This window comes from Patagioenas fasciata, chromosome 14 (assembly GCF_037038585.1).
Source record: "Patagioenas fasciata isolate bPatFas1 chromosome 14, bPatFas1.hap1, whole genome shotgun sequence".
In the NCBI taxonomy this organism is placed as follows: Eukaryota; Metazoa; Chordata; class Aves; order Columbiformes; family Columbidae; genus Patagioenas; species Patagioenas fasciata.
The window spans coordinates 16,233,688-16,260,725 of record NC_092533.1 but is presented as its reverse complement, the minus strand read 5'-3'; the positions used below and the strand labels follow the sequence as shown (position 1 = coordinate 16,260,725).

Genomic DNA, 27,038 nt, shown 5'->3' with positions numbered 1-27,038 from the left:
CAGATATATTTTCAGTATTTAAGAGGACTAAATCACACTTAAAATCTGGTCTTCTTACTACAAATATGGGCTAGATCCGATTCCTGTCCCGACCCCATTCTTGCCTCTTCATTTGAAATATGAGCTTTATTCTTACCATGCACAAGAGGCTGGGGCAGCTGCACTGAAGTCTTTACCCACAGGCAGCCCAGGACAGGAGGCACCCTTGCTGGGAAGAAGGGGATCCTTCCACCGTCAGAACCTGCAGCTTATTCTGCAGTGAAAAATGCAGAAGCCATCACCCTTCACCACCCTCCACAGCGCAGCGCTGCGCAGGGCACTGCTCTGCAAAGGGCATTGCAAAAAACCTGCATTTCCACTGCTTCAGAAAGGGTTTGTGGACCCGCATTACCAAGGAGCAGCCTTTTCGTGGCTCTGTCTCTCACCCCTCATTCTCTGACAGGTAGAAAACAAAGTGCTTGGAGATGGGAAGACATTCAGCATTTTAAATATCTATGCTTACTGCTTCTTTCAACACAGTTAAAGCCTTCAATCTCTACCTCAGCCAAAGACTCTACCGCCACTATAAAAACCCTAAACACATACGCTTCTCCAAGACTCTTGTACTGCTGCCTTCCATCACAGTACCACAATGACTTCCAAATAAAATTAATAATACGTATTATAAATCCCTCTCATTGAGTCTGCGTTAGGAATTGGAGAGCTGAGAGCCAGTAAACTGTCCGCCTGTATTAATACAAGGTGACAAATAGAGTTTCCCTTCCTATTCCAATGGTTGGTGTTGATTTTCAGGGTCCAGCTGTCGAGCTCCTGCTATAGTTTCCAAAAGGATTGCTTCCTAACTATTCACCCAAGGGCAGATCTTCAACAGACAAAATCCTATCAAGAATGAAGTAACTTTTCAACATCAATCTACCTAGGCAGCCACATACGTAATTCTGCTCACCAAAAGGCATCTTCCAGAATGAAACCAGATGTTTTGATATGTTCCTTGATACTATGGTGTCCATCTCAAAGCAGCGCTAGCGAGATGAGATCTCCTGACAGAGCACAAAGAGCTCAGTTTAAGCTGACACAAGTCTGTAGTTGCGCAATTGGTTAGGTACCTGCTGGTAAATGTGGGGTTTGTAAAGGCAGTCACATTATGAACCCACCAGCTCTGTTGTGGTGCGGTAATTTTGCGCTGAACATGGTACAGACAAACAGGAAGACACCAGAGAAATCTCTAGATCGGTATTTTCCAAATAATTCTTGACACAACACCAATGCCTCTACCAACACAAACAGCCAGAAAGCAGCAATATACCGCCAAACCTCGAGGTGTCGCCATCTCCCCCGTGATACTCCACATTCCTGGTGCTGCGCTTGGCCCTTCTCCTCACCTTCCATCCTCAGTTCTCCCGCCAGCCTTGTTCATTCTCCCACTCGCTTCAACAACGCAGCATCTGCTCAACCTGAGATCCCATCCGAGCACTTTGCATTGGGCCTTGGGGAGTTTATTCTGTTCTTTATCCATTTATTTATTTAATCTGAACCTTGAACACTTGTGAGACACACAGTTTCTCCAGCGCCTACTGGAAAACAACAGTTGGCCTATGGTTGCGTTTCATAAATGTAAACAAGTAGGAATGGTTTTTAACCAAGCAGAGTCATAACATTTGCTTTACTGAGAGTTAAGTTGCTATCTCACACATTGCTATCTCATCACTACTTTAGTAGGTCAGTCCTGCCCACCCTCTACTGACTTCCAATTACTTCAAGAAACTCCCAGCCCAGATCACTTTCAACATTTTCTAGCAATGCAGTAACCAGCTCAGGGAGCTGAGGATTTCAAGTTGCTTTGCACTATACTTGTCAAGTTGTACCACAAACATGTATTTTTAGAGTTAGTGGAAATGGAAGCAATAAGCTGAAAGGAAAAAATTGTTGAGTCTATAATCTGACCTATTGTGAGGAGCTCTGTACATCCTGTAACGTCTATTCTTAGCACACATTTCCAAATGCAGACAAGGAAAAGGTAAAACACAAGAAATAAGTAGGGAAATCAAAGAGCCTTCTGGTAGTTGAAGTTCTGCCATCTGTATTTTGTTAACAAAACAGATTCTGTCATTTGAACATTCCTCAAATCCTTTGTTCTTTATTTTTTTTTTTTAGCAAAATAAAGAGAACACATGTAAAGCCAAAAGACAAGTAGTGTTACCTGCAGTAAAAAATCTGATTAGCATTATTTATGCAGCCCATTTTATTCTCTGTGATTCATTCTAAACTTTCATAATCAGCTTTCAGGATGTATACACTCATTATACATTGAAATGTCCTCATTTTGCTTGGCAAAACAGGAGCCTTTGAGTGACATTTGTATTAGATAAAACAGGTATGTCTTTTTGCGCATACAATTAGTTTTTATTAATAAAGTCTCAGTTTGTTCTCCTGCTGGACTGAAGTGATATCTCTGGATAAAACACCACCAACAACAAAACAACTCAAACAAAGAAACAACAGCAAACCCAACCTACAAACCTTGTAAGGTCACTGACTTCTACACAGCTCATCTGAGGAAAATTCACCTGCATGTAGATTCTGTTGTTGCTTTCAAAGAAATCTCACAATTATAACACGGAGAGAAGGTGGTAAAAAATGACGCAGCCAAAATGCAAGTTGTCATGTGTATGAAAGCTAGATTTATCAAAACAAACCCATCTTCTTATGCCTATAGGTGACATTCATTACACTTAATTTTACAAATAAAAGATGCAAGAAATAAATCCTGCCTTGATCTTACAGCAGAAACTCCCTGCTGCTACTGCTTGTTTCTTTAATCTGTCTCAGCACAGAAAACACCCTTAACATTCTGCATATATTTATGCTTTCTCTACTTTCAAACTAGAATACTTTCTTTATTCTTTCCTTATTATTTTTGCATCTTGCCCTCACAGAACACCAGATTTTCTGCATACTTTTGGCCTGACAATAAAACCCTCTTTTTTTCACATTGAATGCAAGGAGTGAACGACACAGATTGCCTAGTGAGATCCAGAAAATAGTAGTCAAATTTGACATGTGAAGTTGTCCAGAGGCAATTTACAGCAGCGAATGAAAATCATATTATATGATTTAACTACAGGAGCCAACCTGATTCCCCAGCCAGAGAACTTGCCACCAGAGGCAATTATGGAACATTTATTACAGTGTTCAAAAATACAGCGCTGGCTTCAGCTACAGTATTTACTGGAAGCCTGGGAAAATTATTATAATTTTCTTTTAGGACAAAGAACACTGTTAAATGCAGAATTGTCATTCCTCTATTCCCAAAGTTTACAGTTTCTACGCACTTATATTATTGAAAAAAGAAAAAACGCTTGCCTTTAAGAGGCTGAGAACTTCAAAGGCAGTTGTTAATATACAAGAAAGTGTTATGGTGCAGTTAATTTAAAATTTATGTAAGAAAGAATTATTTTCATTACAATAAATAGAGTTAACCAGGGCTCAATCTTTTCATAATAGCTTTCTGACTTTATTTTAATTGGTGGAAGATTTATTTTGTATATCGCAGTAATTTAAATGCCCAGAATTTGTTGATCACCTTCCTCAAATCACAAAAGCTCCATCGAGGTTCACAACTGAAGTCCCAGCTCTCCTACAACACACACCCCGCCAGATACTGAGGAACAGAGGAGGGAATTTCTTCCCAAGAGAATTATCGAAGCAACAACAGCAACAAACTCGTCCATCTCCAGGTCTGTCTGCAGCACCGCCCAGCACAGGGGTACCCTCGCGACAGCAATGCCCTCAATACTCAATTTGGCAGAAAAGTATCCATTAAAAGGTGGGATAAGTGGAACACTACATTTCAGAGTGATTCGGTTGCAGAAAAGTAGGTTCATTTTGACAGAGACAAGAGAAAACCAACAGTTCAGCGTATTTAGATTTTTCCTAGTCCTCAAACCATAGCGTTTTTCCTAAAATTAGAAATTACGCACCACAGTCAAGCACTACTCATACCTACAATAGTATTAGTCACCAATTCAGCTATCAACTATGAGAATGATAAACTAACCAATACGGAACAAGTGACTCAAAACTGACCTTAAGCTGAGCCTAGAGGCTGGTGGAGGGGCTGCCATCCTATCCTAGTGCTCAGCAGCCCAGGGGAAGATGTGGTTGTTGTCTCACCAGATACAGGTGCCCAAGCACAGCTTTTCCTCAAGGGCCTGTCAGCCTCTTTACTCCGTCTGGAGCAGTTCCATCAGTACTCAAACAAAAGCTCCCCATTTCCGACTCTGATGTGTCCCATCCAGCATTACTTTCGGTTCACACAATTATATTTCTCTTAATCTCACCAGACAGAGAGTATTGTAAAGGTTAAGTAACAGTGATAAAGCAAGCGTGATATGAGAAAGCACAGGTCTGAAGTCTAAGATCAGTTTCAAGATGTAAGGATATACTTTAGATTGTGGAGTTTGATTTCTAAGTCTGCAGATGATTGGGACTTGGCTTTTCAAAGTAATTAACGTTGCACGGCACATGTTCAAAGCACAGCTCCTATTGACTTTTGCTGCAGCTGTGAGTCCTCAGCACTTCTGAATATCTCAGCTGAGTCAGCCAGAAAGCCAGGATTACATCACTAGTGACCACCCACGAAAAGTTTGTGCAAGTCACTTGCCCAGAATCAATTAATAAAACCTCTGGCAAGAACAGATACAATCTACTTCTCTGAACAGCATTCATGAGGTTATATTCACCACAGTCCCCATTTTAGGATTTTCCTGTTTCTGCAACAAATAAACAGATCCTATACACACAGGCTTCCTCACTACACAACTCTGATGCATCCCTAGATAACAATAAACTAATCCAGTCTTTTAACAGCAACATGAGACTACGCTGTAATTAAAGCACACACAACAGATATATACAAAAGTACTAAATGAAGACTAGAGCTACAAGCATTAACTGTGGCATTTCCTAATTTTTTTTTACTTTTAAAAATAATATCTTTAATTTAGTGGATTCAAAACCAAAATCTGAAATAATTAATTCCATCTCAAGTAAACTCATGTGCAACAAAAGCATACCCGCAGCCCTGCAGTCTGTCCGGAACAGCAGCAGTTACAGCAGTAAATCCCTGTGCAGTCCAACAGTTAATCTCTGCGTAGATGGTCACTAGTGCACAGGGACAAAGATGTGCAAATTGTTGTTGGGTCTCTCACGCACACGGTGGCCAGGCAGGAAGGCTCTGGCGGTTGTGTGTGTTTTCTGGTGGGAAGCCACTCCTTGGCTCATCCTCTGGCCATGTCCTCCTGCCACATCCCCAACGCCCACCCTGCACAGCTGGCGTCTCAGGCTCACTACCAGCAATCTCAGGCCTCACCTCCTCAGACTCAAAGAACTTCTATCAACCTGTCCTGATTTCCTTTCTCCCAGTATTTCTCATCCCATGTTTTGTTGTTTCCTCACTTGAGTTCAGCCTTCTTTTCCCAGCAGTGTCTGGACTGGACCCAGACAGCCTTTATTCTCTCAGTGTCTGTCCTCTGCCATGTGCTCAGGGCCAGACAGCAGTGCTCTTCCTGCTTTGGCTCAGGATGCTCTTACACAAACTTTTACAGAATGCAAAAGGCAGCAGCAGTAGTCCCTGCACTACTGTTTCAAGGTGCACAAAACTCTCAGACAAAAGCTGTTCGGAACACCGGAGGTTCCACTTAAATTTGAGAAGAAACTTCTTCCTGGTGAGGGTGTCAGAGCCTGGCCCAGGCTGCCCAGGGAGGTTGTGGAGTCTCCTTCTCTGCAGACATTCAAACCCGCCTGGACACCTTCCTGTGGAACCTCAGCTGGGTGTTCCTGCTCCATGGGGGGATTGCACTGGATGAGCTTTCCAGGGCCCTTCCAACCCCTGACACTCTGGGATTCTTTGTAATATCCTAAAATGCAGTCTTGTTCTCAGCAATAAATAAAAAAATTAGTAAGTGGATAGTCTGAGATAGACAAACAGCATGAAAACTTAATTCTGAAGAAAGGACAGAGGAAAGGTGTAGTGAGGCGGGGAAAAGATTAGCAGTGAGTTACTGATCACTCTCCGTACTGGGAAGCATCAAACGAACCTGGCAGGCAGCGTGTTTAAGCAAAGGCCATTTGAAACACCACAGCCAGGGACAGCAATGCCCTTCCTGCCAGTGCCCCACACCTGCAAGTGCAGCAAAGCCGTCCTTTCCCTGGCGTAAAACCAGCCAGACACTAAGGACTGAGAGCGGGCAGACAGCGCCAGGGCTCAGATCCCTCCAGCCCCACGTCCTGAGCCAACCGCAGCCCAAACCACACGCTGAGTGTTGCGGCACGAGCGTTACTCACAACACCCCTCCAGCGGCAGCGGCTCTCGCAGGCGCAGCCCGTGGCTTTGCGTTTAACAGTTCTCTACTTTGTCCTGGCTGAGCTTTCATTCGGTATGACAGGCATCGGCTGCAAGGCTGAGATCAAGTCTGATCAGCACAGATTCTTTGGAGACTTTGTCTCCTACTAGTTTGCGGGTCATCCTTCCCTCTCTATACCCCTCCAAGGTCAAGTGCATTCTGCATTCACACTATGTTCCCTGTTTAACTTGGATGCATTTTCCCTCACCCTTTCTAAACAAATGCAAACTTCTTTTATTGCAGATGCTGTTGCAATGTAATGAAATGACTATATTGTTCATTTACCAGCAAACCATCAAGGCATATTTGTTTTGGTATTTCTTTTTCAGTAAATGCCTCCAGGTGCCTAATGACTTTTGTTTTCATCCAAGTGTTCACGCAGAACTCTTCTGTGCTTATTCTCATGTGTTTCTCTATAACATACACTGTTCATTTCTCCTCTAAAAAACACAAGAGAACCACTTGGTAAGCAGAGAATCTTTTACAACATTCAACCACACAGCCTGTACTCCTCAGCTTCAATTTCTTGTAACTCATTTTTCCTCAGTCAATTTGGCTGCTGCTGTCAGCTCCCCACTGAACAAGAAGCTCTATAAAAAAAAATGAATTGCATTCTGTACTTTCTAGCTGCCTATTTTATGAAATTATGAAAAAGCAAGGCTGGGATACAGATTTCTAGCTTTCCTAAATTCCTTTATTTAATAATAAACACTCTTGCAATGTGGAGCTCCAGGATAACGCGCTTCAAGGAGACGTGTAATAGAGCAACACAAGTCGCATGTGGCAGAGAAAAGCAGCAAGGGAAAACCCGTGTTACATGAGGCTTGTTTTATGTTCTGCGACAAGCGAGCTGACTGTTTTCTGGTAGGTTTTAATCAACAAAAACAAATTTAGACTTGTTGGCAGCTTTGTCAGAGAAGGTCCTGCCTACCCATGTTAATGAAGAAAGGTGGGAAGGCTGAGTAAAAAAATCTTTAATTAATACCAAAACACACAGCGAAATGTAGGTCACCTTTAATCACCATGTTAGAGGAGCAACTGTGTGTTTCATTTTGGTAGAACAGTTTGTCAGTCAAGGGTTCTTGTCGGATACAATTTGGCTTACAAAGAAATACTGAGTTAAGGGGAAATACAAGAACTAGAAAGCTGTAACTGAATGCAGCTAATAACCAAGCAAAGGAACTTGGAAATGCCCCAAGTGGAACCGAGGAAGGAACAGCATTTCTATACTATCATATAAATATTATGAATGGACTACGGTCTTCAGGGAGAAGTGTATTTTAGTGGAGTGAGTATGTACAACATTAGACAGAAACAGCTGAATGAAAAATACACCATCTCAAGTAATATCCCTTAGGATTCTATGTAATAGCGACCCAGCCACGTAGTTTGTTAGTGCCACATACGCCATAGGAGGAATTCCATCTCTAGAAGAGTCAGATCTCACAAAGCTGATGAGGATCAGATTACAGGATCCAGAAAGAAGTGCTCAGGTAGCACCACTACACGGCCACCTTTTACATAAAGGGTCTGACTAAATGCCAACCATGGGTGATAAATCCCCAGGGAAAAACACCAGCGGTCCTGCTGTGTGAGAGCAAGAGCCGTGGGTTCAGTGTGTAGGGAGAGTTTGCCTGGCCCCATTACTATAACATTACAACAAGATTATTATTCTGCCTATGATATCCAATCAAGAGTCATTATTCCATGTGTAGCTGGAACCAGGCCTCCGGATGAATTTTATATTCAATAAGCCCAGAGCAGCCTCAGACAAACTGCATTTCTGAGCGCTATGACAGACTTCTGCATAAACCAGAACAGCTATCTTGCTCAAAATAATTTATGTTGGGATTTTCCTGGAAAAACACTGTGGCAGCTTCTTCTAATTTTCCAGAAATATTTTTCTATGTGACTATATCCTTTCTGTGCAAGTATGCAATACTTTGCCCCTGGATATAAGGTTAATTGCTCTTTTTTACTAGGACCTTTACAAAATCAAAATACCACTATACCAGTAGGAAAAACTGTATGTGATGTCACTTGCTAAGCCTTATTCTGATAGTATCACAGAACCACAGTATAGTTCGAGTTGAAGGGACCTTCCCAGCTCCCCCAGTGCCACCCCTGCCATGACAGGGACATCTTCAGCAGCTCAGGTTGCTCAGAGCCCTGTCCAGCCTGGCCTGGGATGTCTCCAGGGATGGTTCATCCACCACCTCTCTGGGCAACCTGGGGCAGGCTCTCACCACCCTCAGTGTAAATAAACAGACCTACTTAATTTATATATATAAATATATATATCCCATAAAAATGATATCTTCATAGGACTGATTCCCACAGAAAACAAGCAGTAATTTTTTTCACGAGGGTTACACGCTGAAGCACTGCAGAACTACTCCCACGTGAAGTGGCTGAGAATTACATGTACATGCAGGATCAGAGCAACATAAGAGGTTTATCTACAGGTGAAGACTCCAATAAGTACTGCCTAAAATGCACGAACTCTGACAGATCTAAATCATTAAACGGTGCGCTAAGAGCGTTATCTGGTGTTGTATAGATCTAGAAGGTTTCTTAAAATATTACACGCATCTTGACTCGCTGCCTACCACCGAACTTAAAGCCTCTCCAAGTTGTCCTTCACTTTCTGCTCTCCTAAGGAGACCTTCTAAGTTGCTTTTAGCACACGTTATAGGGGCCAGGTTTGTGGGCTGCAGCAACCACAATGGAAACCTGACGTGGGTGCTCGATTATCACCACACCAGGGGTGAACATTTTCACTGCTTTCTCCCACGGCGAACCGCTGCTGTCAGGGGAGCGCTGAGCACACCGACCTCGGTCTTCTTGCAGATACTGCTCTCCATGTGACTCTGGCACGGAGCCACACGGATCATCTGATTCCTGCCAGAATTGTCAACACCACAAAACAAAATCTTAGCTTTCTCCTTGCTCAACCCTGGACTAATTTAATCCTCTGTCTCTTACTGAACCATTCCAGCCCCTCCTGAAAATTTGTACTCCATGTGACAGAATTGGAAACAGGACAGAACATTGAATATTCTTCGTATGCCAAACACAATTTCTATTTTCAGGATAATTTTAACCAACTTTCTTGCACAGAAAAACGAGTATTACAGGCGTGTTTTGTATGGCACAATATAATGGAAATGAACACAACCAGTACACTCTGAACTTTGTCAGGGGGCGACAAGCAGGTAATTGGCATTCAGAACAGCTCACACAGACCCTATATTTCCTGTAAACATTTTTACATGCTCTAGATACTTTTTCAATGATGCTAATTTTAAGATGCTGTTTATTCTTTGCATTTACTGAGCTAATTTTTGCATTTCTAATATATCTTTTCTGTGAAGGTGCAGAGCCAAGCACAAGCTACCTCTAAACTGCTGTGCTGAGATAGCAATCCGAACAAATTTGAGGTGAATCTTATATTATAAAAGCAACCGTTAAAGTGACTTAGAGGACTGGCGGTGTAGAGGAGATCACCAGCAAACAACATAGCACATCATCTTCATTGGCCGTAACTGTCACATTCCTGGCATAACATTGTGGGCCAGGCTGCGCAGGAGCGATTCAACTCATGCTTTACCTAGTGAAATTTGCTGTGTAGCAGCATTTCTACAGCAATGAGAAGCTGAATGAATCCAGTGACTATACAAATATTTGAATCTATACTACGCAGGCTGTAAAAGCTGTTTGGATGTCAGTAACCTCTGCATGACAAACACCTATATAGGAAAAGACCTGCTCTGCATTCCCTACAGACTAATCAAAAGCATGATTTAATGTAACAGTATTGCAGGACCAGAGTAATATGAAGTAATGAACACAAAAATAGATTATTACAATCCCTAAAGGTAGTAAAGACAAACCAGTCTGTAACAGCAGCATCTGACTTCACCACACAAAAAATGTCACAAAGGTGTTAAACAATTGGGAAAAACAAAAAGCAGGAGACAAGAAATGGAAGTTAAAATCAGCAGGAATGATGTGTTCTGATGTCATACTTCACTTCATTACAAATACATCCTGCCAAGCTAACAAGAAATCCTTTCATCTCCTGGGGAATTCACCAACTAAAAATAATACAATTTAAAAAAAAAAAAAAAGACTGCATTTTTCCTGCTCTTGACTATAGAACTATAATCCCAGATTTCCAGATTTGTGAGTTATAAACACAATCTGAACATAATACACTAAGAAATTAATTTTGCTTTGGGGTAGAGCAGCTTCAAATGATATCTTAATTCACACTAAAGAATGGTTTAAGCCCTTAGATCAATAGCAAAGAGGACAAGTACAACATCTTTGATAACTGCTCAGGACAGTTTTCAAAACATGTGCCCTTTTCTACATAGGAGGCTACGACATGGACTAAAACCAGAGAGAAACGGAAAAGAGGGGTGCATTACATTGGCACTTACATTTCCCAAATGTCCTCTGGCAGGTTAGCTGGAATTTCTGTTAAGCCCCTTCCCCGACAATCCACCACGTTGTTGCTGCAGGTGCAGGCAGATGGGCAAGTGATGGAACTGGCACTGCACGACGGAGGCTCCGACGGGGAACCTGAGACATAGTGAAAACATTCAATGTTAGTTTTGAAAAGTGATCGCCTGAGAGTTTAACAACAAAATACATCAGCCTCTGAGTTTCCCAGATCCTTTTACTGTATTAAGTAATAATTTATTTGGATTCAGTGAATATAATGTGCTACAAATCAACTGCAGAGAACACACATAAAAGATTGCTGTGTTCTTATTCTTCCTCAGTCTCCACTCTACCCAACTCTGTCCCTCATGAATGCTTCCTTGGTCCCCTCCACAACCAGTCATATAGATTTATTCAAAGATTTAAAAAATAAGCCTAAAGAACAAGTAGTATTTCCAAAAGTTATCGTTGCCTGGAAGTTTCCATCGCACAAACACTCCTTGAGTATTTTTATATACTGAGAGAAGACTGTCATCGACAATGACCTATGGTTTTGAAATGAGGTAGCCTGTTATGGCATGAAGACTGGAAATGTAAAGCTAGTTTTGTCAAGATGAGACAATGCACCTCATGGAAGCACAAAAAGAATTTAGAAAAATGTGAGTTCAAACCTTCAAATCCTTCCTTGATCTAATAAGACAACAAGCTACTTATAGAGCAAAGGTTTAGCATGACAATGTTGCTCTCTATATGTAACAGTCTACTCATTAGACTGAGGTTTAATTGTCATTAAGTTTTTTGATGCTGTAGCAATTATGGTAATTTTACTCAAATTGTTATGATACGTACATTTAAAGTTTTGATAGATACATACACTTAGACATAGATAAAATGGTTTTGCTACAGTGAGGTTATCAAAACATAGCTGCTATTGACTTATTTATGGCGAGTCATATTTCCAAAGTACATGTAACACAAGAAACTTCAAGTATCTGTTTGACCAGACACAGAGGACTAAATGTGAAGGCTTGTGTTGGTAAAAAGTGACAATATCATAATGGAAACAGGAAAAGCTGGTATTTTTCTAGATTACAGCAGATTATAATCACAGAACATATTTGGTCTTTTGTTTGGAAAAATTAAAACATCATAATTGGCAAATCATGAATACATATCAAAACACGGAAAACTACACACAAAGCTGTACATTCTTGGGGTTTGTCTTGGAAAAGACCCATGACTGATACTTTCATAAATTAGAATTGCAGGCAACAAAAAGTCCAAAAATATTTGTTTGCATCAATTTGCAATCCTGTATCATTATGACAATTACAATTTTATAGCAAGGCAATGTTTTTTATAAAAACACATCATTCTTATAATTTTTTTCTCTGGATTTATGCCTCCTTACCCTCTGGGTTAGCCCTTAACCATGCACAGCAATGTCAGCTCATACAGCAAGTCTACATATGTTCCTATTTTCAAAGACTTGTAAACAGCAACTGAAAGCAAACATCAGAAAGACATTGGGTGGCACCACCAAGTACCAGCATTTGGAAAGACCGCTGCAGTTTGAACAGATGCCAGCTGAAAGCTTCCACAGGCTGCCTCGACACCTGCAGAGGGAACCCTCTCCAAAATCATGCCTTCCCTTAGAAAGGGATTAAATTCCCATGTGAATCCCTTTCTGTTTGTCTAAATTTGCCTTAGTTCAAGCAAGTGCTCACCCCCTTTAAACATCATTTTGTAGCCAGAGATGACAAACTACCTCATATGAAAGTATATTGTTGAGTTTCAAGATAAGATGACGGTGTCACGGTGCATGAAACGTTACCGAATTAAAGTACTGGGTTGGAAATTTTTTTTAATTGAGTCATCACCTGACTTTCTGTCAGGACAGCAGGAGAAAAATGTATGTGTTTTCAATATAGCTTTCAGTGATGCCAGTCAGAGCTGTGAGTGACTGTAGTTTGGCAGACCAGACCCCAGAACTCCAATTCCGGCATCCCGAAGTTATATTTTCAGAGGTAGTGACCATCTTGACAACAAATGAATCTCACAGGACCATTTGTGGCATGGGTAGAAGTCAAGCTCATTCTTTATGAGAGTGGGCAGCTGCTTTCATCATGAGATCATCCCAACGATCCCTTCTCTTTGCTAAAATACCCTGTCTCCTTCATAGCCCACTTCCCAACTTCCGTGACAGTTGCAGATAAGGATTTTACCAGCAACAGTTTTTTATCTCAACACAGAGCTGGTTTTAGTACTAGAGCAGCTCCACCCTACAGAATACTGCACAAAAATAGACTGTAAAAAATAATTCAATAATTAATTAAAATCTAAACCCTAACACACATAGCCCAATGAATCAAATTTATACTTAACAGGCAGTCTGAACTTTGTGTTGTTCCAGTTTCAAAATCTTCTTGGACACTGTCTTAACATAGTCTACATGCGTGACCATGTGTGTAAAGCAGTATTGAAGTTGTAGCCATTTAAACTAAGCAAACAAACAAGCTTCACTAGGTAAATATGTCCAGTTGCCATTTGAAATGGGGTCCATCTCTTGGAAACACCTTATACCTGTATAAGAGGCAGGACAAGCAGCTCTCTTGGGTCTGTCTTCTGCAGGACAGACATACCACCATTGCGAATGAACAGAATTCCTTCAGAATTCATGGAGCAGCACCGTCAGCTCTGTCCTTCATGGAGTTTAAGGTTTCTGTAAGATTTTAATTGTGACTACTTCCAAAAGTAGTTTATATTACCTCAAAACACACACAGGCCTCTGTTATCTTTGAATAAGAACAAGAGGTTTGTTCTTACAACCCGATAGCATACGCCTGACATTTCCTATTTGCCTGCCTGCCTTACGGTGCAAGGTCCAAACCAAAATGAAGAGTGGGGGAAGCGCAAATGAGCGACTGCAAGCTTTTAGGGATAGGGAGAAATGATCAAACTGGGAAGAAGCACTTCAGAGCAATCTTTGCTCCCTGGGAAGCAGAAAGGAAGTCGGCAGCAAGGTCAAACCTTCCACACACCCTTTATCATCACACATCTGATGTGCTTTCTGAAGAGGCTTTGTTGCAAGGAGAAAAAGCATTTTGCACAGTTATAACCCCACAATGTATCCCTGTGGGTTAGAGGAGCCGTAATACACTCCCTCTTCATTAGGGCACAGCATCAAAAACCCTGACACGTTGGCAGGTGGAGTTTTAAGAGTCTGTTCCTGACTGTACTGCACCTAAATCAACAGTGGGAGGTTCAGTGGGGCTCAGGCCACCAGCCCCACGTTTTGTGCGCTGAGGAAGGGTTGGAAAGGCGGTTATCATCTCTGAAAAGAGAGACAAAAGGCAGAAACACCAGTCTCCCTTGCACAAAAACATTAACAAAGCGACCATTAACATCATACTACAGTTAAATATCATGGATCTTTCCAGGAACTTGTTGAATGAAAAAGCCAAAAGGTAAATCAGAACATTATTTGTGCTGCCCGCTAAGCCTTTCGGATCCTCTCCAAACACACACCTGACATACAGTTGAGTGAAGCCAACAGGACTCCTTTTATTTACCCTGAATTTGGACCATAAACCATTTACCTGTGATTTTCCACTATGAAAGAGGCGCTCTTATGTGAGCAGAGTTTTGATTTATGCCTAGTGAGTAAAACAAATAATCCATTAGTTAACCAGAGAGGGACATGATGTCAAAACAGTAAAAGAGAAAGCAATATAATGGCTTTATTCTGAGCACAGATGCAACCAAAATGGGATAAAAAAATAACAGCTTATGCTGAAAGAAAGTAAAAGGTAAAGAAAGAGGCTGCCTTCGTGGAGATCTTTTTATTTTCCACATGTCAGTGACCATTTTTCTCATTTCACTTGAAAACAGGATGGGAAAAGGAGTATTTTTATAAACTTAATTTCTCATTATAAGCTTGAATTCTCGGAGTGCCCCAAAATATCCAGTACTCCTGCCACTTTTCACTGACATTATGTGCTTAGAGTAAAAATACTTCTGATGGCACGTTGAATACAGCCCTATATATTTGCTGAATTTCTTTCTTCTTCATGAGCAAAAGTAGGTCTAAACTGTAGATTTAATAAAACTTTAATGAAATAAAAAGACACTGTGCAAAAATTGCTATCATTATTATCAAATGCTTATGTTTTTCCTTTGCAAAGAGTAAAATACTGTATTACACATGAAGACCCAACAGGCATCCAGCACATATTCCATCAGCTCTTACACAAACAGTCATCGGTTAAGGCAAAGTTTTCTTGAATAATGCTATAAACAGAATTTCAAATCTGATTTGGATTTAACTGCTTCAATTAAACAAGGATTTATTGTTGGTCCAGAGCAGATCTATAGAATTAAAGCACAACAAAATCCTAGAGTGTTTGAACAGTTTAATGATTGTATAGTTGTGGAGAGATGGTAAATACAGGACTGGTCAAGAAAACAAGTCTAAGTAGGCTATGGAAGTTAAAGTTCTCAAAACCAAAATTTGGGTATGATTTTCACAGGTATGCAGAACACAAGCATACAGACAGATAAAGGGTCCCAAGGCAATACAGCCTCAAAAGAAGGGTATTTGACGTCTAAAAATGAATTTTCCTTTCGCTGCCAATACTTCTCCAAAAGAAAAGACACAGGAAAAGCAAAAATATTTCAGGATCCCTGTTTGTGTCCTTCACAAGTGCACTAAACTGCTCACGGCATGGATGCAACAAAAGGACAAGCCAGCTGCATTTATATTATTTTCTGAAGTCCTCTTTGCTATCTGTCACCTTGCCACTTCAGGTTCTTTTTGTTACACAGCACTAGTTCACCATGTTAATTGTATTTTTCTCTGAGAGATAAAAATCATCAACTCAATTATACATTTTGCTATAAAAAAACCAACACTGACAAAACGTGGCAACTAGGACAGGAACACGATCAACAAGAATTACTATGCTTAGCGTGCCTGCTGTAATGCATTGGGGAGGGGAGCTCACATCTGGTCTGTCATCAGCCAGCACTGTGGGTTACGGAGAGAGAGGAGACAGGGGAGAGACTTAAGACCCAGCAGTTTACAGATAAATTAAGTGCTTCTTTCAAATAAGCATCTTGTTGGCCTCTAGCCCTTTAGGAGTAGCAAATAGATTGATATTACAATTAGAATAGAATGGTTACGGTGCATAAATTAATGGCTTAAATGTCACAGGCATTTAAAATAAATTTTGCAATGACTAAATAAGCTAAATAATCTCATTTGCACTGACACCTAATTACAGCACACTAACTAGTGTGCTTTATTACCTCCTCACCTATCCAATTGACTTTGCAGCAGTTCTTTTCCACCAGCTAAATGTTAGTTATGTGTAAAAAATATTAATGGATTTTAAGAAAAATCTGACAGGATTTATGTGTTAAAAATCTGTGGTATAGCAGACATGAAACTATTGATCAATAAAAAAAACCCCTACAAGTGTTGCAGATCTGTGGATACATTATGACCTTTTGTGGTTTAATTAAATGACTCACTGGAACTTCTTAAAATGCTGGGACATCTGAAATCATTTACTACCACGTGAGTTATAGTTTTCACTAGACTCCCAGTAATATAATCTCAAAAAAGATACCTAAAGCAGATGTATTGTTTATCATTGGTGTTTGCACCCAGCATTAAAATACACTTGCCTGTGCACAGTCCTGCAGAGAGATAAAGGTCACAACTGACTATCTGCAAAGTTAACATCCCTTATTGATGGAAAATATTCCACTAACTGAGAAAAATTGTACAGATGTGTTTATTCTACAGGAATGTGCAACAAATGGTTTAGGCAAGTATTTCCATCTAGGGTAGTTCAACAGTTTTTCGCTGAGCACAGCATTAAGTATTTACGATCAGTGACTTGAGACCCCAATTGATGATGCTGACACTATCAAGCTCATGCTATGCAAAAATTTGCTAGTCGTGAATATTCATTATTTGATTCAAGTTCACTGTTTTGCTGAACATTCCCAAACAGTAAATTTATCTGTTAATAAGTCATGGCTCGTGAGCACAACTGTTCTGTAGGCAAAGTCAACACCAATTGGTTTACAAATATTGAGGAAAAAAAGGAAATATTGCAGTGAAAAGAAGGTCTGGTGTGACGAATGGGGCATACTTCATTCTACAGAAAACTACTTTGTGTGTTTCAAAATGCGTTAGCAAAGTAACATCAGTGAAAATCAGACCTTACTTCACATTGTCTTATCCTAAAAGCACTAACTAATATTGCAATTATTTAACAATAAGAGCATCAAAATTATATGGAATACTTCTATCATTAGTAATAAACAAAATAGAAGAAAGTACACCAAAGAAGCCAGCTCACCTGTAACAACTGAGGTCTAATAGGTTTGCTCTTCCCTAGCAGAATCTGTGAGACAACTTACATCTTTTTACAACTATGACAAAGTTGTTTTTCTCTCAGGGAAATTAATTCCATTTAAGTTTTCCATAGGAGGGATTGACAAGTTATAGTCTGAATGTCTCTATACCCTGTGCCCACTCTGAGCCTTCCTCTGAACGTCCTTCTCCAGTCTCGTCAACACAGCCGTGTTCCCCTAGAAACAGCCGGAACTTTCTGACTATTGCATCATAAGGAAGGCTGTTAGCGTGTATTTGGTTCCCTGGGTTTGTACACTATTTGCTCTTCCAAAACAGGCTAAAGAGTAAAAAAATAATGCCACTAGAAAGTATTAAAAGATGAGGTGCTTCTGCAGTTCAAATACCATCTATGAACAATAATCTCATTAAAGCCAGTTCCACAATTCGTACCAGCAGTCTGGAAGGTGCATATGAAGTGACATTTAAAAATATGTCTAGACATAATACAGTGAACTTATAAATATATTCAAGCATAAAGATGAAGAGGAAGACAAATTATTTAAGTGGAAGAATGCCACCTGTACAAGGTTAAATGATGGATAATGCTCATGACCAACTGTAAGCCTGCAAAGGGAGTAATAGCTCTGGAACGATCGTCTAACCAGGTTATCCATTAAAGAACCTGTGTTGCTTCATGATGAAGTTTGATAAAGTTATGGAAGGGATAGGAATAGTTTAAGACTATGCTTGAGCCCCTGGGGTTTGATTTGCTGGTATTTAAAAAGGAGTTTTAAACACAACTAGATTTTGTTTGATGGCACATTTCTCTTTGTTTCTGCCCCTGCCTCCCCGCATCCTGCTGCAGGACGTAGGGCTCCCCTGGCCCGGCACAAAAGCCGGGCTCTTCTAGAAGAGGAGGAAGAAGGGATTCACTCCCATCAGAAGCATCATGGATTGACACAGATATTCACAGGAAGCCAGGTAGAATGTGACATTTCTCCTGATAATGCACCCGCGGGGTCCAGCCTGGTCACGAGCTCACCCAATGCCCAGATCTGGAGGGAGCAAACACTTGTTTCCAGATGAGTGGGCAAGGACTGAAGAGTGAGGCATCGTCCCACCCCACAGCCACCTTGGAATTCCTTGGACCAAATTCTTGGGCATTTGGGGCACGCTGAGGAACGCTGCCCTCCTGCTGGGACAAGCTGGGGTTGCTGCCCTTGGTCTTCAGCAAGAGACCTCTGGTACATCCAAGCTCTTTATGGTATCTGCAACCTACAGAATAAAATTCTGATGGATCTTCTGACCTAAACACGTTTGCCTTCAATTAAGAGGAAGTGTGAGAAACAGCCCTGTGGGCAGCAAGGTTGGAGAATGAGGAGAAGGAGCTGGAGCAGAGCTTGTTTTGTCCCTGTCCTGCTGAGGAGGAGGAATGAGAGCAGCTGGGGGGGGTGTCTGACAGTTGGCCATGGGCAACCCACCACAGTTTTAATGCAACTATATAACATCACTAAATTTCATAGAATCATAAAACATCATGTTGGAAAAGACCACAAGGATCATCTGGTTCAACCTTTCTTGGCAAAAGCCCAGTCTGGACAAGCTGGCCCAGCACCCTGTCCAGATGAATCTTAAAAGTGTCCAATGCTGAGGAATCCACCAGTTCCCTGGGGAGGTTATTCCAAAGGCTGATTGTTCTCATCGTGAAAAATCTCCCTTGTGTCCAGTTGAAATCTCCCCAGGAATTTCATTGTCAATAGAACAGAAATTCACATGAACCTGATACCAACTGTGTGCAACTTTGTGTTTGCCACCTATTCATTTATGGAATTCTGCATTCATCTTAAAAGCAGCTCTATGCTTTTTTAAAATACTCTTATGGAGTATCCATAAATGTGTTGACATTCACATACATTTATCAAACAGAAAACGTCTACAGATTTCATACAAAGCCTTGGCCACATGCTCAAAGTGAACCGTCTGCCTTCGTATTTAAACCCCACTGCTCTCCATGAACTACCCCAGAGCAAGGCTGTGAACCAACCCATGGGGGACAGACCACCGTGATGCATTTCCATTCTATACCAAAATACCTGCACACTAGTAATGAGACAAGCCGTCGGTTTGGACATAACATAAAAGCTAAATATATTATTATTCTTACAGCCACAGTTCAAAAGCTCAATGGCTAAATAATTATACCCCAACCTGTCATCATTAAATAAGCATTAAAGAGCTACACATACTGCTTTGGGGAAAAAAGAATTCCAGAAAACAAAAAAAAGTAATGATCCTGAAAAGGCAAGACATCTTTTTTGGATAGTAGAACTAAATTTACTGTAATTTAAAGCCAATTTTCAGGTTTGGTCTTAAAAGAAATATTAAGTGCCTTAATAAATACATATTCATCCCTCAGAATTGCAAGATGGCCTCCCAAATAGAAAACACCGTATGTGGCATCTTACATACAAAGCAATTCAAGAAGTAAATTCTCTCAGTATGAAATAACTGCTAGTACTAGAGTAAATTTAAATTTGTAATAAGAAACTGAATGGGAATAGAAAACAAACTCCGATAAAAAGCAACCAGTACCTCTCTAAACCTCCTGTATGATTTCATTTGAGAAGCAACTAACAAATGCACAATATTGAAATGTTTCTTTAGACTAGATGTCAGTGTTAGTTTGTTGTAGCGTATTATACTAGGAGGTGAAAATTCTATCAGAGTTGCACAAGAAGGTCTCCTCGCCTCCTCCTCCTCCTCCCACTTGCTTTACCCAGGTTCCTGTGGCCATTAAACCTGAGGGCCATTAACAGCCCTTCTCCGCATGATCTGGGAAGGACTGCACAGCAAGAAACCGCTCGGCTCCCTCAGGAGCAATTCCTGCTGCCCAGCACCAGCAAAACTGGCGTAACAACCTAACAGTCGCCCCCCACCGCGAATTTCCAGGGAGCACCAAACCTTATGTGCTGGCAGAGCCTCCACGTCCCATGTAGGAAGCAGCGGACCTGCTGCTAGTTATGCAGATATACTGTCGCACAGAGTCTTTTAAATAGGAGCAGATGGGAGGGAGTTCCTCTCCCCACACACTTTTTGGCAGCTTCTGAATGTTCTCATTAAGATGCTAAGCTTGAGAAGTGCTATTTTATTAGTTACTCATTGTTGGTTGTCTCGTCAACAATATGCAACGACGTTATTAGGAGGAAAACGGAGTAAGAACGTCTATGGAGCTTTATGGTCTGGGCCCAGAGAGCAACAGCAATGTTTTAAGATGGTTTGACCTCACCTAAGCAAATAAATCTGCTTCCTCATTAGGGCTCCCAGTCTGCATTAAGCAGTAGAAAGCTAACATATTTTCCTCTTTATTATACCTCAGCTGCAGTCTCACTGCATGAATCAGAAAATCTAGATCTTCAACTGAGATTGGGGTCAATCCACTATTTTCTTAAAATCAGTATCAGAGTATTTAGCCAGAAATCACGAGACGCATGGCTCTGGTAATGACTTCTCTCTTGCATTCATTTCAGACTGAATTATAACATCTTTAATCCAATTTATGCATCTTGATTTTCTTCATGTTCCTGTAGATCCTCTAAATGGGAACTAACAATCAAGACTCAGAGAAAATGGTGTCTAATGAAAAAGAGAATGGTGTATGAATTCAACTTCATACTCTACAGCGCTTGTTTCATTATTAAAGAAAACTATCTTAGAAAATTACTTTAAAATCACATGTTTTACACTTAAACTTTGCTAAATTTCTTATCACAAGACATACAGGACAAATCAGCTCCAAACTAACGTCAAGATTTTAGAATATGGTGCCTACTTGCATGAGAAAAGCCTAAATTAATTATCTCTTAGGAATATCAATCTCTGGTCTGTTCTATGAAATCTCATCCAATCTTCACACTCCATTGTAAACGCCGGCACTGGCCAAAACTGTAATAAATCTGCATCAACCTGCAGCTTCAGAGTCCTCACATAGTGCCTCAGAACTGGCAGCAACAGTGCAAGAGAAACACCAGCTTCCTCCCACTAAAACCAACCCACAGCCTCTGCTCATCTACCAGAGTCTCCTCTGCCAGCGACCAGGGGAGAGCCGGTGACATCTGAGCTGTTGTGACGGCAGGGGTGGCACTGAAAAGATGGAGGCGCTGCTGATGGTGCAGCTTCATGGACCCACTGCTTCGGTTTGCAAAGCCACATTAAGGCAGGTGAGAAAACACATTACAATTTGACATAACTGATCAATATGTAGATTAATTTCAACTTCAGTAAGTAAAGAGTAGGTAGAAGAAAAATCAAAGAGATGTAATAAAACTTATATGAGAGGGAAATGAAATAAAATTACTATCCTAAGGAGGTCAGAGAAGGACAAGAGACAGACAAATAGGCGGAGAGAGGGAGTCCGTGTGTTTGAGAGACACAGAGAGAGTTAGAGAGATGGAGCTAGAGAAAGAGAAGCCAGTTAAGAGTGAAACATGTGAACACGGGAAGGAAGCTGGGCTGGATCCAAGCAAGGACTGGAAGGCTCTACAAGGTACCGAGCATACGCCAGCACCCCCAGATGCTTCTCTGCAAGCTAAGGGAATAGAAAAATAAACAGTTCCCAAGGCTCAGAGTGCAGATTGTATTTCAACTGGCATTAAGATGTTATTTGCAACTGCGCACTATTTAATCCTACACATTTACCTACAGCTCTGAGCCAAACACTCATGGGCATGAACAAGTGAAACCTGGAAGAGCTTTTCCGCTGCTCGCAATTTGCTTTCAAGTGCCGTTCATACCAGCATTTTTATAATTTACACGCACAAGGTTAAGAACATTTTTGAAAGACTGACTCTCAGTTTACACAGGTATGACTCAGTTTGCACAGATATATCTGCACATAACTCTGGCTTCAGCAACGTTATCTTGAGAGACTTGGTACCCATTGCTTACAAACACCACTGTACAGAAGTGGTGACATAGTGTCCAGAAGGAATCAAGCAATTTGGGTTCCAGTTACGGCACTTTTCTACCAGTTTCTCACTTCTTCTTTTCCAACTCACGTATTCCTTGGTATGTAGCATTCAAAATTTGTTTCTAAAGGAACACTTGCCATAAAACTATATAAAACAAACAACTATTTTTGCATAGAGTTCAAAGAATAACCAGAAATCAGTCTTTCAAGGATATTTTTCTTCTTTCCCCAAATTATTTGATTCTACTCTTTCTGCTCTAAAGCATCCAGCAGCACAAATTCTGAACTGGAATGCTCTGATGAAAACCATTCTACAGTGAAGGAAAATCTGGGTTTTCCTTTGTTGTGATGATATTCTCACCGCCACAAGAACACAGTGCTTGAAATGCTGAGCCTATGCTTAAACAGAGTAGTTCATTGTATTCCAGCTCTTCATAACTATGATGCAAAGGCGGCTTTCACTGCCAGCTTGAGGCTAGTTACTGTGGTTCATATAAGCTTAAGTTGTATAGAATTCCTTTGCACAGAGACAAGTTCAGTCCACTATTCACCTCCTGTCCCAGTTTGACTTCATAGTCAAACACGAACAAAGTACGCTGTAAAATTAGGAAAAAGAACTGTAATAACGAGTGGGGAAGATTTATATCCTCTTTAAACTAGCTGTCCACGTAGGTTTTTGTCGAAATAGCACATACTAAGCTGAGTTCTCTGCTAAATCCTCCACTAAAATGAGCTCTTCAAGTGCATTTCTTTTTCAATACATTTTGTTTCCCAAATGAGGGTTAGAGGATACAGCTGATGGACTGTCTCACCAGAAGCTTCTTCCCTTTGATTTTTATTAATTTATATCTTACAAAAAAAGGAGGCCAATCTTTAGAGTTCTCTTATATATTTTTGGTCCAACAGACAACTGTGTAAAACCCTTTCTCTTGTCGTAATCTGCACAGAAAACTCCATTTAGATGAGTTCTGTCCACGTTACATTTCTCATTCAGCAACTATAATCTCCCTTCCTGATTTAAACAACTCTTTTTCTTCACTATGTCATAAATCCAAATAGCTGAACTCATGCCTCATCTGAAGCTTCATTTCATGAGGTGGTAAAATTAGATTCTGCTAATAGTTGAATTCATTTATCCATTTCTTTTATCCTTCTTCTGCCAAGACTGTCAGAATTTCTTTAAGTTAAACTTTCTATCAGATATTCTGGGCACTCTCAAATCTCCACAAGTGTGTAGAAGCTGCTCAGTACTCTTGAAAATTATGTCACAGAAATCCCTGATGCACAACTCCGTTTTCCATGTCCCTGTAACACTTCCCGCTCACCTGCAGGGCTGTGCATTAATTTACCATCCATTAAATAGTTAAGGGCATCAAACCTTTCTTCTCTTAATACAGTTGTTTCTCTCTTTCTTTGTCACATGTAAATGAAACTACAAAACAAAGGCATTTCTAAAAATATTTCTAGCATGAGCACTTGTACTTCATTCCCATCAGTCAACCCACGTACCAAGAGCATAAAGCTTTAGGGCTCACAGGCTATGAGCGATGAAGAGCTCAATACCACAAGGCTCACAGTCCATTGGGATCAGGACTCACATCAGCTTCAGAACAAGCTCCCTGTGCTACCATCTGCAAAACCACCTCCAGACTCGTGTCTGGTTTTGTCACAGCATGCACCCTACTGTGCCTCTGCTGCCACATCTCCTCCTTTCTGTCAAATTCAGAGATTTCTTTTCCCAATTGTTCCATTTTTTATTTTCTTATTTTTTTTCTTTGTCTTCTTCTCATAAGAAAATGCATTTCTACCACAGAAGAGACAAGTGCAGTTCCAGAGACTTGATGAATAGGCCCAACATCCAGACACATGCTTTCTACATTGGCCATGTATCATCAGCCTTCATTTATCAGCGTGGAAACTTGTAGAACAGCAAAAGTGCACTGGCTTCCTAAGAATCCTATTTCAGTCCCCAGCATAAAATCTGCTCCTCATGTTCTGTAGTCCAATCATTTATCAACAGACTAAGACTAGCATTTTCTATTTCCTTTCTTTCATATTCCAGTCAGCTGTAGAGCTCTTCCCTTGAGAAATAACAAATTATCCACACTGAATTGACTTCTTATGTTGATATCATTGGCAACGCTAACGTAGAAAAAATAATTTGAGAACTGAAATGTTAATTGGAATCCAATAGTTCTTATACGGCTGAAAAAATTAACAGTTTGATCTACTCCCATACAGTTTAGCCATGATCAAAACAAACAGGACTGCCACGGAACGGCATTCAAACGCAACACAGTAATTGCCTATTCACTGTTTTCAGGTGAATATCAATATAAACACGTCAGCTGATAGATAAACAAAAAAACGGCATAATTACCAGAGCAGACGAAGTCCTTCTTCTGCACGTCTGCCACCAGGAAGCCGCGCAGGCTGACGGGCGCCAGGCAGAAGGTGAACTGGCCGATGGTGCGCCGCTGCCGCAGCCAGTCCGACAGCCAGGCCAGGTGGCAGTCGCAGTGCAGGACGTTGGAGTGGAGCCGCCTGCCAGAGACAACAACCTGCACTTAGGAGGAGGCTTTTAAACAGACGACCCAAACCAGAGCCATCAAGCACAAGTCTGGCTGGCTCTTTGCTACAGTTTAGAGAATCCCAGAATGTCAGGGGTTGAAGGGACCTGTAAAGCTCATCCAGTGCAATCCCCCCATGGAGCGGGAACACCCAGCTGAGGTTCCACAGGAAGGTGTCCAGGCGGGTTTGAATGTCTGCAGAGAAGGAGACTCCACAGCCTCCCTGGGCAGCCTGGGCCAGGCTCTGCCACCCTCACCATGAAGAAGTTTCTTCTCATCCTTAAGTGGAACCTCCTATGTTCCAGTTTGCACCCATTGCCCCTTGTCCTATCACTGGTTGTCACTGAGAAGAGCCTGGCTCCATCCTCCTGACACTCACCCTTTCCATATTTGATCCCCATGAATGAGTCCCCCCTCAGTCTCCTCTTCTCCAGAGCCCCAGCTCCCTCAGCCTTTCCTCACACGGGAGATGCTCCACAGTTTAAGTAGGATCACTGCTGGTTGTTGGTTACACCTGAGTCAGGTCTTGACTGTTTGCATTGCCATATAATATACAAATGTCCACATATAAATTAGAGCTGTTATTTATAATTCCTTGGAAGAATGAAGTTAAATAATTACCTGCCTACATGTAGTCATGAGCTCATCATTCTAGAGAGAAGAAATGTGTGGAATTTAAGATTCTTCCAAGTAACTACTTTGCCTGAGATTTCATATCAGAAAAAAAGCTGCATGAATGTGGTATCTTTGAGAGAATTCAAAGGATGGCTTGTATAAACACAAGGGTCAGGCTGAAAAACAGGATGATAGGTTATTCTCCCCTCTTCTGTCTCATTTGGAGAGAAAAACCCCACACGTCACAGGCTATTGATACCTCGTATGCTCCTGTGTTGCCTGTACACATGGATCAATGCTCTTTTTTTGCTGTGGCAGTTTAATGCAATATGCAGGTTCTAGACAGGGATTTTCAACTCCTGATGAAGAACGGGACCAGGACAGGCTCACACCACAGGGCAATGCCGGGGCCGTTCCCCGCAAGGGAAGATGGAGGCTCCAGCTCCATCCCGGCCGGTTCGTGCCCGGCGCTAAGAACTTGCAGAAGAAGCAGCACATTGTGGGGGGAACTCACAAAAACGATGATACATTCAGGGAGCGAATCTGATAATGTTAATAGCTACCAAACTTCAGGTCAAAACAAAAGCCCAAGACATGAATTATTTCATTCCTTGCAATGAGTCATACATTCGCAGTGTTATACCAAAGCTGAAATGATAAAATAGATTGAAAATCCTGTCAGAAATGGTTAGGCAAAGCATTATTCACTAATACTACACGCATTACACACGCAATTGGTGTGCACAGGATTTAGCCTTGTCTGTCCACCAAAGGCATTAACTGTCTGTCTGTGAGATCTCACCCAGTGCCACAGGCAGCCGTGCCCAGGCTGACGGTCCCAGCTCTGTCTGGGGTGTGTGGACAATACACAGGGCCACAAACCTGGAGCTGGGAGTTGAGCCTGGAGAGGTAGAAGACGCCAGTCTCCCGGGAGACTAAAATGTAATTGTTTTAGCACGGTGGCTAGGAGACCCTGTGTTTAGGGATTATGAAGCTATTTAATTGACTCTGCAGTAAGATTTCTAGTACAACGTTTTATTATTATGAACCATTAATCTACCTGGAACACTTCTTGTTGATTGAAAAAAACCCAAATAAATACATTTACAAACAAAAAGGGAACAAATATCATCTAGCCAGAAATCATCTGAAGTAAGACTTCGTTCTAACTTAGACTGGAAGAATTGTTCTCCTTCAGGAACTGAAACAGAGCTCATCCCAGGCCATTCCCTGCATCCCCTGTAAGGATGTGGGCAGGCAGGAGTCATAAAACCGTTTTTCATTCTGTGAGCTGTTTTATTTCCTCCCTAAGTTTGTGTAGTTGGTTTCTGTGGTGCCCCACGCGAGCAGTGCAAACTGTCCCCCCTTGGCAGCTCACCTGCCCTGCCTGGTCATTTGGTTGGGATTTTTCCACAGATATTCCACAATTCGCTTTTGAGAGGAGACCATCTAGAGAGCCTATCAAGCTTCAAAAAGCTGCCTATTACAATACATTCTTGATAATTATATTAATGAACATGGCCACAAAAAGACTTTTCACGGTACTTCAAAAGCATAATGCACCAATTCCCTAGGAACGAGAAAAGCACTGAAGTGGTTTGGTACATTTTCAGTTCATCCTTAAATAAAAAAATTAAAAGAAATTAGGCAATTAGCTATCTCAGCAG

General features: G+C 41.2%; 1 protein-coding gene across 2 annotated transcripts in view; it reads right to left on the bottom strand.

Annotated features, from left to right (window-relative positions):
* Positions 1-27,038, bottom strand: part of SLIT3 (slit guidance ligand 3) — a 488,520-nt gene that overhangs the window by 166,523 nt on the left and 294,959 nt on the right. For both annotated transcript variants that reach the window (XM_065848802.2, XM_065848803.2), the window contains exons 9-10: positions 24,567-24,730; positions 10,850-10,991 (exon numbers count right to left, since the gene is read on the bottom strand). In XM_065848802.2, the coding sequence (XP_065704874.1) occupies positions 10,850-10,991; positions 24,567-24,730 (306 nt within the window). The remainder of the gene's footprint in view (positions 1-10,849; positions 10,992-24,566; positions 24,731-27,038) is intronic.